Consider the following 19,073-nt stretch of genomic DNA (forward strand, 5'->3'; position numbering starts at 1 on the left):
AGTTCCTTTCATACAAATATGTAATTTCTGTTGTTAACAAATTGTTATGAAGTTCATAATTTTATGTTTGTTTGTGTTGTTAAAGCAAACAGTGTACATATGTTTATTTTTGGTTGTGAGTTGATGGTTTGCATTCATTTATACCTGTACATGAAGGTGTATAATGATCTTAAATTACAGAAAAGAAACATGCTGTTTTATATATATACTTACCTTCATGTACAAAATACTAACAGAGCCACAGCAAATTTGGAACATAAAGCTCCCAATCCCACATAATGTGCCAATACATATTACTTAAATCATGTGATATTGACATTAGCTCTACGAACTTTATATTGAATATTAAAAGGAGATGTGGTATGATTGCCAATGAGACAAATATCCACCTAAGTTTAAATGAAGTGGATGGAAGAAATTAAAGGCAACCGTACAGCTTTCAACATTGAGAAAAACTATAAGGTATAGTCTGCTTTAAAAGACCCGGGCATGAAAAATATGAAACAAATGAAACAATTCAATTGAGAAAACTAACGCCTAATTTATAACAAAACAATTTACGAAAAACAAGTATGACAGACATGAACCAACGACAACCTCTGAACTACAGGCTCCTGACTTGGGGATAGGCACATAAAGAATGTGGCGGAGTTAAACAAGTTTGTGAGCGCTCAACCATCCCCTAACCTGGGGCAGTGGTGTTACAGCACAACATAAAAATCCTTTGAAAATTGCTTAACTCAACAGATATATTCAAAGCAGAACAACATCTAACAAAAACACAGACCGGACGTGGCAGGGTATTTAATACATCCCTAACAACAAAATTCTTTGACCAATAAATTTTGATATTAATAAGGTTGATCTTCTCATCATGAGGATTCAATAGACTATAAATGAAATAGACAAGCTTTGTAATATCAACATACTTTTCCCATAAGCTATTAGTTGAGCTAGAACTAAAATTTGCAGACCAGTGTGTCCTTACACAGAAAGTTCAGAGATGTCCTTATCCCCAGGGAAGATAGGTTTATATAAAGGAATACTCAACTAGACTACAATTGTAAACATATGAAGTGATTGGCGTGCTTCAAATTCATTCATTATCTTCAACTTAGTCTTAGTACACTGTAAATTAAAAGTTTAGAGTGGCTATTGTCCTTACTTAGTCATTGATATTATGATTTCACGTTAAAATTTCTCACCTGCTTAACTTATAGTGATTAAATTTATGTTAAAGATCTGTAATATGAAGGTTTTACGACACATAAACTTAACATTAACAACAATTCATGGAAATGAGGTCAAGGTCAGGCCAGACAGACATGTACACCTTACAATCATACCATACACAAACATAAGTTAGCCTATTGCTTATGGCATCTGAGAAACAGACCTAATTACGAAAACTGAACATTGACTAATGAACCTTAAAAAGGAGGTCAAGTTCGGATGAATCCTGCCAAACAACATGTACCCATATAATCATTCCATACATCAAATATAGTTGACCTATTGCTTATAATAGTGTCTGAGAAACAGACATAACCATGAAACTTAACATTGACCAATGAACCATGAAAATGAGGTCAAGGTCAGAAAAACCCTTCAAGACAGACATGTATACCTTACATTAGTACAATCATTCCATACCCCAAATGTAGTTGAACTTTTGATTATAGTATCTGGTATTAAACTAACAAAACCATGAAAACTTAAAAAACATTGACCAATGAACCATGAAAATGAGGTCAAGGTAATCTGCCAGTCAGACATGTATACCTTACAATCATTCCATACATCAAATATAGTGGGACTTGACCACGAAAAGGAAACCTTGATCAATAATCCATGAAATGAAGTCGAGGTCAGATGAAACCAAATATGGTTATCCTATTACTCATAATAAGTGAGTATTTCACATGACAAAAGAACCTTACATTATTACAAGGTGAATCTATTTGGCATAATTGCTGTCAGTTATGTTTGGCAATTACCTGAGCAACACATAAACAAGATGTATGATAAATACTATAGGTCATGAGTTATTCACAATATCATTCATGAAACACAAAAGAAGTCTATTAACATAACACTGATCTAATTGTGAAACTGCTCAGGCATGTGGTAGAAGTTTTTAGTTGCAAAGTTAATTATTACTGATACACCAACTACCAAGGTTTACTCAAGGACGTTCTTTTATATATGTATTTATTATCTTTTGCTTCTAAATCTTATGTCATTCTATATTATCTACCTTGATCTATATTTGGATCTTGTATGTTTTACCAAATAAATAGCTGAAAAAAGAAGGTCTGATACATGTAAGAAAAAAGTTCCCATTTGTTCAACAGTTGAATAGTACTACTTATATTGAACAGATTGAAAATAAATTATTGATATTGAATATAAACAAAATCAAATGCAGTTTTTTTAATGTGAAACATGTATTTTCATCTTTTAGAAGATATTTTTTTTACTCAGGTAAATTAATCAATGAGTGATAGATTTCTCTTAGATTACACCCCAGTTCTATTGTTATACTTCATAGTTTCTATTTCTGAAACAAGTGAAAATTGAATAGATCTATTGTTACGAATAACAATGGATTTTGACCACAGGGTGTGACGAGCGGGGTTTCTGGAAACCCCTGCTTCTACATCCCGCAAACAAAGTCCATTGTTATTCGTAACAATAGAAATTGATTATTTTTTAAATAGACAATAGACAATAGACAATACTGTAATAGTTATACACCGAGGGATAGGTGTGTCTGGATAAGAAACCCCGTCGGCCGGAGGCCGGAGGGGTTTCTTATCCAGACACACCGTATCCCGAGTTGTATAACTAACTTACACCCCATTCTAAACCCTATATTTGTTAACATTGATTATTAAATGAAAAAAAAAAACAAAAGAACGATAGCATATTTATTGATGATATCAAACCATGATTTATAAGAATATTTTTTTTGTTACATGAAACCCCACTAGTAACCTTTCTTTGGTTATCTTCGTTCAAACTTTGACAAGTGAGTATATTTTACAAATGTCAAGTTGTTTTGCATATTCCCGTTAAATACACGTGCTAATATGGATCAGCAGGTCATGGTTGACTGTTTCGTGTATTCTTATGACAAACAAAAAAAAAACCATCATGCTCCTGGTATACAGTTGTCAATATGGACGGGTATAAGACGGACGACATTTTGTGGCAAGCGTTGGATTTGGTAGAAGAGACTAAAGATAAAGGCAATATTATAACCCAAAGTACTTACCGGTATCAGTCTAATAAAGGTAATCATAACTGTATTTTACGATTTTATCAAAAACAAAAGCCCCCCTCCCTCATATCGAGAATAAACAAACATTCATATTCGAACATACTAAGTAATAGATGTGTCTGCATTAGAAACCCGACTACAAGACACGCTCAACATACAATATTTAAAATTGAGTAACTCCCTTTTTTGAGGGGCAATCAGGGGCTGATCCAGCCGGGGGTTCCCAAATCAATAGAAAAGGGGGGGGGGGGGGGGTTCCAACCATTCAAATGCATTGATCTTTTATATAAAAGTCGGGTCCAACCCGCGGAACCCCCAACCCCGGATCGGCCACTGGGTAACCGAGGGAGGGGGGTCCAGGAGTGAAAACAAGAGTTAAAATCACAATTTTTTTTTAAAGATCAATGCTTTAGAATAGAGACATATGACTGGGATAAACAAAATTACCTTCAAGCAAAAAAGTATTTAAAGGATTAGTTTTGTTTTCCATATAGATGCTTATTGGAATTTCCTAAAATGTGTTGTGTTGTGTTTTTTTAATATCATGAAACAATTTGTAGTGAACAATATTAGTAATTTCTTATGTTCATAATCAATTTCTATTGTTACGAATAACAATGGACTTTGTTTGCGGGATGCAGAAACAGGGGTTTCCAGAAACCCCGCTCGTCACACCCTGTGGTCAAAATCCATTGTTATTCGTAACAATAGATCTATTCAATTTACACTTGTTTCAGAAATAGAAACTATGAAGTATAACAATATAACTGGGGTGTAATTATTATTAAACCTCAGACACATAGGTGTACAAGAGGACATCGTATATACACGTATACACATTTTTATACTCAATACATTTACACTACACATAATAATGCATGCATGCATGGTAAAATACAGCAAAATGTCAATTTACAAATTACCATAACATTCAACTCAAAAAAGACAAATATAAATCATAAGTATCGTGTAAGTATTTTAAAAAATATTGCTAAGTTTTTGTAAAGTTCTACATGACAAAATGTTAGAAGCTGTTTTAATTTGTACTCCGTTGGATTTGCAGTATAAAATTCTGGTATATATTTATTTCTAAGCAGTTTTATTTCCTGCTTTTGACATTTGAATAGATAATGAAATTCATCTCCAATCCCGTTTCCACAGAGATGACAAATTCGCTCATTTTTTGGTATTCTAGACCATCTTCCCGTTTCTACAGGAAATTTTAAATTTGAGCATCTGAATTTTGCTATATAAATCCTGTCACACAGCTTCAACTTCATTAAATAGGTTTCCAAACGAAATTCCTGTTTGTAATGTGAATAAAATGCACCTCTTGAAGAGTTATTCATTTGGGAAAACCAATGTTGGATAAATTGGTCATTCAGTTTTTGTGAAATAATGTTCTTTAAACCCAGTTTATCTAATGGAAGTTGATTTTGCCAAATAAAACTAATTCCATTTTCGTCAAATATGGATTTAACGTACATAATCCATTTAAATTTTGTGGGGTATTGAAAATGTAATTTTAGCATTAATTTATACATAATGGAAGATAATTTGTTATTCTCTAATAATAAACTATTCCAAAACATCACCATTTTACGTTTAACAATAATTTCCAAAGGGAATCTTCCGAGTTCCCCATACACCATATAGTTTGGTGTACTGCTTCTTAATTTCAAAATATTTTTGCAAAATTGAAGGTGTATTTTCTCAATGCTATCTTTACTTTCAAATCCCCATACCTCTGAAGCATATAATAAAACCGGACTAACCAATGAGTCAAAAAGTTTAAGCTGCAAATCGACGGGAATACATATATTTTTTATTTTTCGGTATAGAGCATACAAAGACTTCTGTGCCTGATCAAGAAGTTTTTTTCGTGCAGTACAAAAGCTACCATTGTAATTAAAAAGTATACCAAGGTAGCAGTATGAATCAACTATTTCAATGTTTTCTCCATATATCCTAAAATTCTGATTCCTTTTTACTTTCTTTTTACTAAAAATCACTGCTTTAGTTTTGCTTGTGTTAATCTTTAGTTTCCATTTTTTACAATATTCTTCAAAACATACAAGGGTTTTTTGTAATCCTTCTGCACTTTCAGACAATAGCGCAGTATCATCTGCGTACAGTATAATAAACAATTTAACATACATTTGTAATGATTCCAAGCACAGATTTGAAATATTATCTAGACTTTCTATATTATTTTCCACAAAATAACTTTCTAAATCATTTAGGAACAAAGAAAACAAAAAAGGTGATAAATTTTCACCTTGTTTTACTCCTGTGTGAGATATAAAAAATTCGGAAAATTCATTTCCTTTCTTGACACATGTTTTTATATTTTGATACATATTATAGATCACATTAAATAGTTTACCTTTAATGTTTGATTTTTGCATTTTTTTGCCACAATCCCGATCTCCATATAGTGTCAAAAGCGCTTTTAAAGTCTATAAAAGTGCAAAATAGCTTCTTACCAAATGAAAAATATATAGTAATTAAAGAATACAATACAAATATATTATCAACAGTAGAGAATCCTCTACGAAAACCTGCTTGTGATTTTGAAATCAGGTCTACGTGATCTGCATAATTATTTAACCTGTAATTCAACATAGCAGAAAAGTTTTACTAAAGCATGAATTTAATGTGATTCCTCTGTACATTTCGGGATCGGATCTTGATCCTTTATTTTTAAATATAGTTATCATGATTCCATTAGACCAACTGTCTGGGACAATTCCAGTATCTAAAAATTAAATTGAATAGCTTAACGTAAATTGGCATTAAATCGTCAATTGTATTCTTTATATATTCATTTAAAATTTCATCACTACCTGAAGCTTTGCCATTTTTTAAATTCGAAACGACCTTTTTAATTTCATCTTCGGTTACTGGACTATTTAGAAATAACTCAACATCGTCTGATAAAGTTTCAAAGTCAAAATTTTGTTCGAAGAAATAGCATGAACATAAGAAATTACTAATAGTTTTCACTACAAATTGTTTCATGATATTAAAAAAACACATTTTAGGAAATTCCAATAAGCATCTATATGGAATACAAAAATAATCCTTTAAATACTATTTTGCTTTAAGGTATTCCTTTTTATCCCAGTCATATGTCTCTATTCCTAAAGCATTGATCTTTAAAAAAAAATGGGGATTCTAACTCCCGGACCCCCCCCCCCCCCCCCCCCCGGGTTACCCAGTGGCCGATCCGGGGTTGGGGGTTCCGTGGATTGGACCCGACTTCGGTCTCACTAATTAGCGACAACAAGAATTTTAGCGACAAGAAGCATCAACAAGCGACAAGAAGCGACAACAAGAATTATTTTAGCGACAAGAAGCGACAAGAAACTATTTAGCGACAAGAAAACATATTTTTTTTAATTAAAATTAATTATTGCAATAAATATTAAAAGAATATGCAAAAGAAAATAATTTTAGCGAAAAGAAAGTTAAAATTGATCGAAAAAAATGAAACATTATTTACATAATATTTTATCATCTATTATGTATAACAGCCAGTATTACGTTTAATTATTGTATTATGAGATTACTTTTCCTTGTGTTTTAGAACATATTATTTATCTTATAATTTGTTTTTTAAAACTCTTTTCATACTTTGACTTTGATGAAAACAGATACATACATTATCTTATACATATTCTTCATATTTGAAAAATAAAAAAAAGAAGCTCAATCTCTTTCTTCTTCACAAATGTTTCATTTCTTCGTCTATCTATATAATAAAACATTTTAATTAGACATATCTGCTCGTATATTTAAAAAAAACCATTAAATACAAATTTCTTTATATCTAATAAAAAAAAAATGTTTTCTTGTCGCTAAATAGTCTTCTTGTCGCTTCTTGTCGCTAAAATAATTCTTGTTGTCGCTTCTTGTCGCTTGTTGACGCTTGTTGTCGCTTCTTGACGCTTGTTGTCGCTAATTAGTGAGACCCCCCGACTTTTATTTAAAAGATCAATGCATTTGAATGGTTGGACCCCCTCCCCCTTCCCCCCTTTTCTCTTGAGTTGGGAACCCCCGGCTGGATCAGCCCCTGATTACCCCCCAAAAAGGGAGATCCTCTATATTAAATATTGTATGTTGAGCGTGTCTGGTAGTCGGGTTTCTAATGCACAGACACCTATCCCCTAGTATGTTCGAATATGAATGTTTGTTTATTCTCAAGAAGAGGGGGGGGCTTTTGTTTTTGATAAAATCGTAAGATATAAAATACAGTTATGATTACCTTTATTAAACTGATACAGGTAAGTACTTTGGGTTATAATATTGCCTTTATCTTTAGTCTCTTCTACCAAATCCAACGCTTGCCACAAAATGCCGTCCGTCTTATACCCGTCCATATAATTTGACAACTGTATACCAGGAGCATGATGTATTTTTTGTTTGTAATAAGAATACACGAAACAGTCAACCTTGACCTGCTGATCCATATTAGCACATGGATTTAACGGGAATATGCAAAACAGCAACTTTGATATTTGTAAAAGATACTCACTTGTCAAAGTTTGAACGAAGATAGCCAAAGAAAGGTTACTAGTGGGGTTTCATGCAATAAAAAAATATTCTTATAAATCATGGTTTTATATTGTCAATAAATATGCTATCGTTTTTTTTTTTTTTTTTCATTTAATAATCAATGTTAACAAACATAGGGTTTAGAATGGGGTGTAAGTTAGTTATACACCTCGGGATACGGCGTGTCTGGATAAGAAACCCCTCCGGACCCGGCCGACGGGGTTTCTTATCCAGACACACCTTTCCCTCGGTGTATAACTATTACAGAAATTTAAAGGTCCCAGTGAAAAAACTACACAGAGAACAAAAGCTATTGTATTTATTCATTGGGAAAATAGAACTGACAAAAGTTTAAATAGATTGAACAATAGGAGATGAATCTGTGGAAAAGTTTCATTTGGTCCACAATAAGGTTTTTGTGACTTAAAATATTGCCTCATTGATGTATACCCCACATAATTAATTTACATAACATATTAGAGATAAAGAAAAAACTGAAGGCAAATGTTCAAATAGCAATTTAAGTCAGGTGAACTATTTATTTTTTATTTAGAAAGATTGATTAAAACAGTTGAATATATCTACAAAATAGTAAATTTTACTTGAGGTTATGCCTTCCATGTATGAGTTGATTAATGTTATAAAAATTTGATAATACTATGTTAAACCATTTTTTTTTTTTTCGTCTAAGTGTTATTTTTTCAACTTCTTCCATTATGGGTTTTCATATGATTGATTAGGTGTTGATTCATGTAAAATCCTTTACCACATAACTGACACAGGTGAGATTTCTCACGTAAATCTGTATGGTTTCTCATGTGTCTGTTTAATGCATCAATTCTTGATACCTTTTTGCCACAAATATTACAGGTATACTTCATCCCATCTGTGTGTCTTCTAATGTGCCTATTAAGATTACGCTTATCTGCAAATGCTGCACCACATATGGTGCATGAGTGCGGTCTCTCACCCGAGTGCGTTCTCATGTGGGCTTGTAATTCACAATTTTCAATAAAGCCTTTGCCACATGTAGCACAGTTGTGAGGCTTTGTTCCTGTATGTTCAGTCATATGTTCCTGTAGATGTCTGCGGTAAGAAAAACTTTCACCACAAGTAATGCATAAGTATGGTGTTTCACCTGAGTGTTGTCGCATGTGAACTTTCAACCTATTGCTTGCTTTGAATCCTTTACCACATGTGCTACATTTGAAAGGTTTTTCATCAGTATGTGATAACAAATGAACTTCCAAATGCTGATTTGAGAAAAATGTTTTACCACAAGTGGAACATAAGAAAGGTTTCTGACCTGAATGTGATTTGATATGAACTCTAAGTGTATCAGTTCGTGAAAATCCTTTACTACACAAATGACAAACATATGGTTTATTTACATTGTTTGAAGATCTTTGGCTCTCTTTATTTCCAGGAAATTGAGCATGCAATTCTTTATTTGTTGCATGATATGGAGATGTTGACTCCTTATTTTGTGCTTCTTTTGTTTTCTTTATTGATGAATTAGATGTTGGATCTTTATTGAGATATTCTTTATTATAGTTAGCTGTGACAATTTTTTTATATATTTTTGTATTTCTCTTTGTTTGAATAGGAGAGGTTGAATCTTTATTATTTATTTTTATAAATTTCTTCTTTATAAATTCAGATTGAAAATCCTTTGCAACTGTTTCTTCTATTTTCTTCACAGAAGAAACTGGTTCTTGTTCATTTGTATGCACTTCTTCAGTGGTCTGTACTAGAAGATCTGATTCTTTGTTATGTGCTTTCATGTCTTTCAGCTCAAGATAATCAGATGTTGTATCACCAAGTAAATCTGTATGGTTCCTCATGTGTCTCTCAAATACACCAATCCTTGAAAACTGTTTGTCACAAACATTACAAGTATATTTCATCCCATTTGAGTGTGTTCTCATGTGTCTATCAAAATTACGTTTATTTCCAAATGCTGCACCACATGTATTGCAAGTGTATGGTCTCTCACCTGAGTGCATTTTCATGTGGGCTTGTAACTCGCAATTTTCAATAAAGCCCTTGCCACATGTAGCACAGTTGTGAGGCTTTGTTCCAGTATGTTCAGTCATATGTTCCTGTAGATGCCTGCGGTAAGAAAAACTTTCACCACAGGTAATACATAAGAATGGTGTTTCTCCTGAGTGTTGTTGAATGTGAACTTTGAAACTACTGTTTGCTTTAAATCCTTTAGCACATGTGCTACATTTGTATGGTTTTTCATCAGTATGTGATAATATGTGAACTTGCAAATTATGATTTGAAATACATGTTTTACCACAAGTTGAACATAAGAAAGGTTTCTGACCTGAATGTGATTTGATATGTACTGTAAGTGAATCACGTCGAGGAAATTCTTCACTACACAAATGGCAAACATATGGTTTATTTACATTGTTTGTCATTTGTGTATTTCCAGGAAATGAAGCAGTCAATTCTTCATTGGTTGTATGACAAAGAGATGTTGAATTCTTATTTTGTGCTTCTTTGGTTTTCCTTAATGAGGGTTTAGATATTGGATCATCATTCATATGTTCTATATCATTCCCTGATGAAGAGTCTTCTTTTCCAGAATGCATTTTTATTTCCTTTTCAGCTTGGTTAATCATTTCATTAGGACAGGATGGATCTTTGCTATCCATACCCTCTGTTCTACATTCAGGTGTGAAAGTTTTGTTATTTATCTTTGTATCTCTTTTTGTTGGAATAGAAGAGGCTGATTCCTTATCATATGTTTCTATGATTTTCATTTTATTACCAGATATAAAATCTTTTGCAACTGTTTCATCTTCTGTGCTCACAGAAGATACTGGTTCTGGTTTCCTTGTATACATTTCTTCATTGGTCTGCACTAGAAGATCTGATTCTTTGTTGTGCATTTTCATGTCTTTCAGCTTAAAATGATCATAAACTGTATTATCATTTATCATTTCTGAGTCATGTGTTGTAAATCCAACAACCTGCCAATCTTCAGAATGCATTTCTTCATCAGACTGAGCTGAACAAGTATTTTCTGAATCTTTGATTACCATATCTACATCTTTGATTGAGGTACAAAATGTTTGATCAGTTGTGTGTAGTTGAAAATCTTTATCTATAAACTGTTTTGTCTTATTTTCATTACCTTTCTTAAACAAATATGCATATGGCCAACCACCCTTGTGTGTCTTGAAATGCTGAACAACACTATTATTCTTTGGAAGCTTTGGACATGAGATACTCATGTGCCGTTCTTTACTCCGCTTGTCGCTAAATTCTTTATTACACATATTACAAATGTGAGATTTATTCCTTTTGTGTATTGACATGTGCCTTTTCAATTTGATTTGTTGATTAAAACTCTTACCACATACAACACAGTCACACTTTCCATTGTGGGTTATCATGTGATCTTTAAGAAGATAATTCATTGAAAAAATTTCTCCACACAGGCTACAGCTATAGCTTTTTCCTGCTGTGTGTATTTTCCCATGTTTATTAAGGGTCTCCATACTCCTGCATTTTTTGTTACATAGATTACAATGGAATGATTTATCTTCCTGCTTGAGGCTTGAACACTCTTCAGTACTTATACCTTCTGCCGCCAAATTTTTCTGTATATACATACATATTTTCTCATCTGTTTTGCCTACTAGAAATGGTTGAGGCTCATTTTCTAAAACAATGTGTTCTTTGTTTCCTGTTTTTGTTTCATCTACAAAATCCAAGTCTTTGACATTTTTAATGGTTTTTGTATAATCATCACTTGATATACAAAGGTCCTTTTCACTTTCCCCGTCTATTGTGTTAAAACCCTTTTTTTCTTTATATTTTATGTCACCATTATTCTGCCTAGGTGTTCCTTTGCCTATATTTTCATTACAGGGAAGAATTTCTTTAGAAGTCCCTTGTATTATGTCTGTTTTATTTTCCATTACGGTAACAGTTATTTTGTCTCAATATGTTTCATTAAAAGTTGCAATTAATATCTAGGATTAACATCCTTATACCGTCATCTCCAAATTACTAACTCAAGGTAATCAGTCTGTTTGATGGACTTTGGTCTTTTCATTTCTCTTTTCTTTTTTCCTGAAAATATATGACTTTTAAATATTTATATGTTCAATTTTCATGCATGGGTTTCCTATTCTACTATCATATGTAACACATATCGTCATGTTTTTTTTTGTTGTTTTGCAAATTGGGTTTTAAATGGCAGATTTTAGATACTTTCTGTCCATTTTCTTACAATTCTTATAAACTCAAGGTGATTTAGAGGTCGACATATAATGTACAAAATGATGTATAGACACCTGTCCATTTGTTAAAGACTGTATGTTGCCCTCTATTAGGTTCTTTAACTCATTGAAATACAATAAACATTTCTGTGTGCAATTTCATTTATCATATTTTGTACAAAAACAAATAGTTAAATCATTACCTGATAAAGAATGTTGCTTTGCAGTTATTAAGTTATTCAGTTTTTTTCAGGTTCACTCTGATTTCAACCATGGTCTTAATAAATTTCATTGAATCAAAAGTATGAATCAAATTTCAGTGCACTGTGCATTAGCATAGCACACATTTCTATATAAACTATCATCAAAATGATCCACACCAAAATTTTGGGAAGAGCATCAAAACCAAAAAAGGGCCTAAATAGAACCACCAATATGTCTTGTTATCCAAAACAAAACATCCAATATGTGTGATTTATCCAACTCAATGGAACCTTTAAATAGCTAATGCACCAGTTATTATGCACCACTATAACCTCTAGTATTCTTCTTTAATAAAAAAGAAAGGATATGAGGTATTCATCCATGACACAAAATCAATATGTGAACAGCAGAAAACACCAAAAGCAAAGGAACAGCACTTTTATTGCTGTTTTTCATCTCAAAGTCACAGTGAGGCCTTAAAGAATAAATTAACTGCAGTTTTTCCTAATGTATACATTTATATGTGATATAAGTGCTTTTGTTACATAATGAATATAAAACATTATATGCACAAGCCAAGTGAGCTTTTCTCAACACTTGGCGTTAGTCATATGTCAAACTTTTACAAAAATCTTCTCCTCTGAAACTACTGGCTCAAATAAATTAAGTTTGGGGAAAATGTTTGATATGTAATTATTGAAGTGAGATGTAATTTGATTAACATGGACAGTAGATATATCTGCACAACAATATATGATTTAAACTGTGTAAATGTTTTAATGTTTAAGCTTGTTGAGAGTATGAATAATAATGCACCTCAATATTTAGTGAAATTTTACCACATGTGCTATTTTTACAAATATTCTTTAAGATTGTCAATTAAAGGAAAATTATTTGTTGAATGTCCATTAAACTTTTACAACAAAAACTTTCCATCATACAGGCACCATATTATGGAATTCTTTAATATACTATCTAGAATAAATAATGTGGAAATTATTGATATATTGAAAGAAAAGTATACATCATAATCAATGTATAAGCAAGGAAATCATTGAAATATCTAAATTCACAAAATGTATATTATAGTTGTTTTGTACAACATTCGAGATACCGTTCAAGATATATTCATTTTTTTTTCTCAGAATTATTGCATGAGGGCCTCAAGGAATACAAGTTTCATTGTTGCTAACTGTACTACCCTCTTGAAATAAAGTATTATTCTACTTGCTTACTAGATGGTGGGACCATATCAATTTTTTTATCAAATGAATTTCAGGTGCTTGTATATTTCACTCATATATATCTTCTGCAGGTTTGGAAAAAATTTGTAAGGGGTTCCATGTCTTGCCTGCAATTTGATGCTGTCTGTGTAAAAGCGTAATGTTGACTTAAAAAGTGAGTCCATTTATCAGTAAAATACAGAATTTAAAAAAATAAATGTGGATAGTGTCCACATGTGGACACAGATGATGCCCCAGTTGCATATCATATAGTTATAAAGGGACATAACTGAAGAACGGTAAGAGTGACGCTACCCAAATTTGAACTTGATCTGAGTTTTGTGGTAATAAGCATTGTGTGTAAGTCTCATAACATTTGGTTGAGGCTAACTTAAGTAGAGAACAGAAACTAAAAATTCAGCAATTTTTCTATTTGTAAACACGCATAACTCTAGAACGTTGTGTATAAGTTTTACAACATTTGGTTGAGACAAACTAAAAAATTCAGCAATTTTTATGTTTATAAAGGGACATAACTCTAGAATGGTAAAAGTGTTGCCACCTAATTTCGTACTTAATCTTTATTATGTAGTAATAAGCATTGTGTATAAGTTTCATAACATTTGGTTGAGGCAAACTCAAGTTAGAGAACTGAAACAAAAAAATTGTACTTGATCCTTACTGAGTTTTGTGGTAATGAATATTGTGTATAGGTTTCATAATGTTTGGCTGGGGAAAACTTCAGTTACAGAATGGAAACTAAAAAATTTTGCAATCTTTCTATTTATAAAGGGGCATAACTCAATAATGGTTAAAGTGACACTACACAAATTCAACTTGATCTGTGTTTTATCAGTGGAAGTCAAAATTAAACATTGCATTGTATAAAGCATTGATTGTAGTTGATTCAACTATAATCATGGTCAAAGGAAGATAACTCCAATTTTAAAAATATATTATATAAACTTGATATTTAGAAGAAAATAAAAATTTTGCAATTTTTCCTTTTATAGAGGGGCATAACTCTAGATCCATTAAAGTGACACCACCAAAATTCAAACTTGATCTGTGTTTTGTGGTAATAAGCATTGTGTAAAAGTTTCATAACATTTGGTTGAGGCAAACTTAAGTTAGAGAACGGAAACTAAAAATTTTGCAATATTTCCTTTTATAAAGGGGCATAACCCTAGATCGGTTAAAGTGACGCCACCAAAATTCAAACTTGATCTGTGTTTTGTGGTAATAAGCATTGTGTATAAGTTTCATAGCATTTGGTTGAGGCAAACTCAAGTTAGAGAACGGAAACCAATTTCGGGACGTACGGACGGACGTACGTACGTACATACGTACAGACGGACAAGGGTAAAACTTAATGCCCCCTCCGCTACGGCGGGGGCATAAAAATCAAACTTTTTCTTTAGATGCTTTTTCTTGGTCTTGAAGATTAGCTTCTGCCCAAGTTTCATAACAATCCATGAAGGTTTACAAATTCATCATGTCAAAAAAAATTAATTCCAGACTGTCTGTAAATGTTAACTGTAATAGTCCATTTATCAGTAAAATACTGTATTTTGGTCATAAACAAGCTTCTGTTCAGTTATTGATGTGTGGCGGATTGCTTCCATTGGTATATGCAGTAGATACTTAGACAGCCTTAAGCGGTTGAGCTAGGAAAGTACATGTACTTCTTTAGCTCAGACGGTTAGAGCACTGCCTTGTAACACAGAGGTCCCAGATTCGAGTACCGGAGGAGACCAAGTGATTTTGAAATATGAATCATGCTCTCCAGTTATATTTGGCACCCAACTAAATCAAAGTGATGGAAATCACTCATGGAAAGACCGGGAGAGTAGTTTGAATAATTTCAAATCATATTTAGGTATGGAGTGTACAAAAAAAACATTAATATACCACTATTGCTGACAATTGCATTACTTGCAGGTCTTTAGAAGGATAAGAACTTTTTCAGTAGATAAAAAGAGCTAATGTGAATCGCTGATAGTGAGTTCCTTAATCTACACAACAATTTCGTTTAAATGGCAGATTATATCTGAACCAAATTATGTTCCCAGTTTCATGTTTCACCTTTTACGCTTTATCTTTTGAAATATAAGAAATGACAATACAAAGATTATTCTAATAAAGTTTATCAATTATCCTTGTAGGACATGGGAACAAACAGATAGACTGGAAGCTCAAAACTTTATTGTCTCAAAACAAAATAACCTAAAAAGGTTGTTATGCAGTATTTTGTAAGTTGAAAAATAGGATTACTATTTTTCTCCTCTAATAATTGCTTATTGATTTTGAAAACAATTATCATTATATGACACTGAAAATCAAAAGTTGTAGAGTGAATTTCAATTCAATTTATAATTTAACATTTTCCAGAAAAGGGCATTGAAAATGTACTTTTTCAAAATAAACAAATAATTTTTTTTTATTGAAATGGGGATTCATTTTTAATTGCAAAAATACACTTCTTGTATTCAAATGACTAAAATTGTTAACAGACATTTGATGGGGAATTAACTAAAAAAAAAATGTGGATAGTGTCCACATGTGGACACAGATGATGCCCCCACTTGCATATCATATAGTTATAAAGGGACATAACTGAAGAAAGGTAAAAGTGACAATGGACCTTACCTTTTTTTATAAATTATTCAGATTTCATATTTTGTCTTTTCTTTTGAAAAAAAAAAAGATCTTATTTATATTTCAGACATAATTTACAGAATCCCATTTTGTAGTGTAGATCAAAAGTAATAGCTAATGAATAAATCTATCATTTCTATATATATATCAAACTTCTGACATATACATTTGTGTATTCAATTATGAGGTCAAGTATTTGTGTATTGAGATTTAGAAGGGTCTCTTTAATTATGTAAGACTGTCAGAGGTTGATTAGTGATATGGTCAATATGATTGGCATTTAAGGAGGTGGAGCCTTGTGATTAAGGCCCCACCTTGTCTCTGATTGTTTAGTGGTCATGACAGGTGTCAATCATACTGATATTGTATCATTACTCTTGTCTAATCAAAATGACAAAAGTAGCCTGCACAATGACAAACCTTAAAGACATATATACTTGGATGAACAGCTATAAAAATATATAACCCAAATTTTTCACAGTTCATATGTGCATATGTACACAGACATGAGAATCATAGGGAACTATATTTCAGTGTGTATAACTGTAAAAAAAATTTAAGTCCATTTATCGGTAAAATATGGTAAAAATGAAAACAAGAGTTTTCAAAATTTCGCTCTGGATACTGTCTTTTGGTCATATAAAAAAAGCTTCTGTTCAAATTTCATAAAATTACATGAAGGTTTGACAAAGTTGTTGATGACTGAAAAACTTTAACCTCAGACTAAGTCTGAATGTCAACTGAAAAAAAACTAAGGCAACTTATTAGTAGTCTAAGAATACAGAAAAATGAAAATAAATCTTTTCAATATTTTGCTCTAGATCTGGGTACTGTATTTTGGTCATAAACAAGCTTCTGTCCAAATTTCATAAAATTCCATGTAGGTGTGACAAAGTTATTGATGTCTAAAAATAACTTTGACAAAGTTATTGATGTCTAAAAAAAACTTTAACTACAGACTGAACTTAAATGTTGATGCTACTGACGTCGACAATGGAATCTAGGATCGCCATGTCTCGCTTTCACAAATTAAATTTTGCAGGATCGACATAAAGGAATCTCAAAATCCAGGTAAATATTTCATTTGCTAAAACATCAAAATTATGCATTTAAAATTGTCTCATCTAGTTCCTTACTGCTCCGGTTTGTCTGTAATCAGAGTAAATTTTGGGTTTGTAAACTACTTTTTTTGTACTGTAAAAGTGTATAGTCCAAATTCCTTCTAATGAACCTTACATTGTATCTCAAATACGAAATTATTAAAACTTTTAATAATTTCGTATTTGAGATACAATGTAAGGTTAATAAAAGGTATGAAAATTGGTAATTTCTTATGATTTACATATGTAGAGTCAGAATATACTGTGAAGTGGTCTGAAGTGATTGACTTACAATCAATAGATTATGTCTCAGGTCTATAGAAGACAGTAACTAATCTCTATCCCAAAATACCAAAATATCTGGGTCAGTTTACAGGGGACTTTCTGGAAAGGGGTAACGACAAAATTATATGCCTCAAACATCTTCTTTCTGTATATTCCTCCTGTGTATAGGAGCACATCAACAACACCTACTTGAATTAGAATCGGTCTCATCTAAAATGTATCGGAACAAATAGTAAAAATTACTTTGAGGCAAATAAAGACCGGATGTATTAAACATTCATAAGAAAGATACCTTGAAAAAACATTATTTACAGAAAGCTTCTAAATAAAAAAGCATTTCAAGCATAAAAAGACAAAAGATGGATATGCGCGATGAGCTTAATTTGTAAAAAAATAAGAAATAAATATTAGTAAGCTGCAAAAACAGTGCACTTGCAGCTTAATCGATTCTATGACTTTAAATTAACTTTTCTCTAAAATCAGGTAGATAATTATGATAAAACATCGTCTGTATATTAAGTAAAAGAGTTCTTGGAACACTCTTGTTTAACATTTGTATAACTTGGCCAATCAAATAGATCTCATTGTATTATTATGCAGATGACAACAACACATTATATTCCTTAGTCCTGATTTTGAAATGATAATTTCAACATTAGAAGATGAATCCAAACACCTTATGAAGGACTGGTTTAAAGGACAAGGGGTGATAAAGTCCCGGATGATTTTAGGCCCCACCCTCAAATTTTATTTGATTTGTCATGTTGTAATTCTATACCACAGACCTTCTGAAAATGCCTGCATTTTGGGTCTATCTCGTATATTCTGTTGCCTAACAACCACTATAATGGTGGCGATAAACTCAATAAATTGCTAAATATAAATTTATGTTTAAGATCCAACTTGTCTAGCATGCAGTAAATTATACATCCACTGTTTTAATGTAACACAATGTAATGCACATTGTAAAAAGTACCAAACCTCAAGGAAAATGATAAGGATAAAAACCAATGCTCAATATCATCAACAAATAAAAATACTTGACAAACAAACAACTAATTCTTCAAGAAAATACGGTACGAAATGCACTTGTAGAGTACCTCTGTCATGTCTGTGAAGTAATAATAATGTAGAATTGATCTTATAGTAAAATTGCTGGTTATTACATTTGTTTTATAAATTAATATGTGTATACCTTATATCTGGGAACAGTATATCTATATTCCTGCTTATATTTTCTTTTCATTATACTCAGTATTGATGACATTTACAGATTTTGTCTTTAGTGGTGGGAGTTGAGGTGTAAACTCTTGTAATTTAACAGTTATATTTGGCATAATAACTCCCGTATGGGAACTAATGATTTCTCTTCCTATACCTATTTATTTATCAACATGTTTTATGCGATCCACAATCTTACCGAATCTTTATGTAATTTTAGTAGAAGACACATTTTTTGTTTTGGATACTGTTTCTTTCTCTAATTTTTGTATCTGTTTGCCTATTTATGTCAAATGATGAT

General features: G+C 31.9%; 1 protein-coding gene across 1 annotated transcript; it reads right to left on the reverse strand.

Annotated features, from left to right (window-relative positions):
• Positions 1-8,372: 8,372 nt before the first annotated feature.
• Positions 8,373-17,652, reverse strand: LOC127698448 (zinc finger protein 14-like). The gene is made up of 2 exons (XM_052201901.1): positions 17,559-17,652; positions 8,373-11,932 (listed from the first exon to the last, which is right to left on the reverse strand). Exon 2 carries the CDS (start codon positions 11,776-11,778, stop codon positions 8,542-8,544), a length of 3,237 nt encoding a protein of 1,078 aa, XP_052057861.1. The 5' UTR covers positions 11,779-11,932; positions 17,559-17,652; the 3' UTR covers positions 8,373-8,541.
• Between the last annotated feature and the right edge of the window lie 1,421 nt (positions 17,653-19,073).

The sequence above is a fragment of the Mytilus californianus genome, unplaced genomic scaffold (assembly GCF_021869535.1).
Source record: "Mytilus californianus isolate M0D057914Y unplaced genomic scaffold, xbMytCali1.0.p SCAF_4, whole genome shotgun sequence".
NCBI classification, from domain to species: Eukaryota; Metazoa; Mollusca; class Bivalvia; order Mytilida; family Mytilidae; genus Mytilus; species Mytilus californianus.

Coding starts and splice junctions, on each gene's coding strand:
- LOC127698448 (XM_052201901.1), bottom strand. CDS start 11,778: ATGGAAAATAAAACAGACATAATACAAGGGACTTCTAAAGAAATTCTT.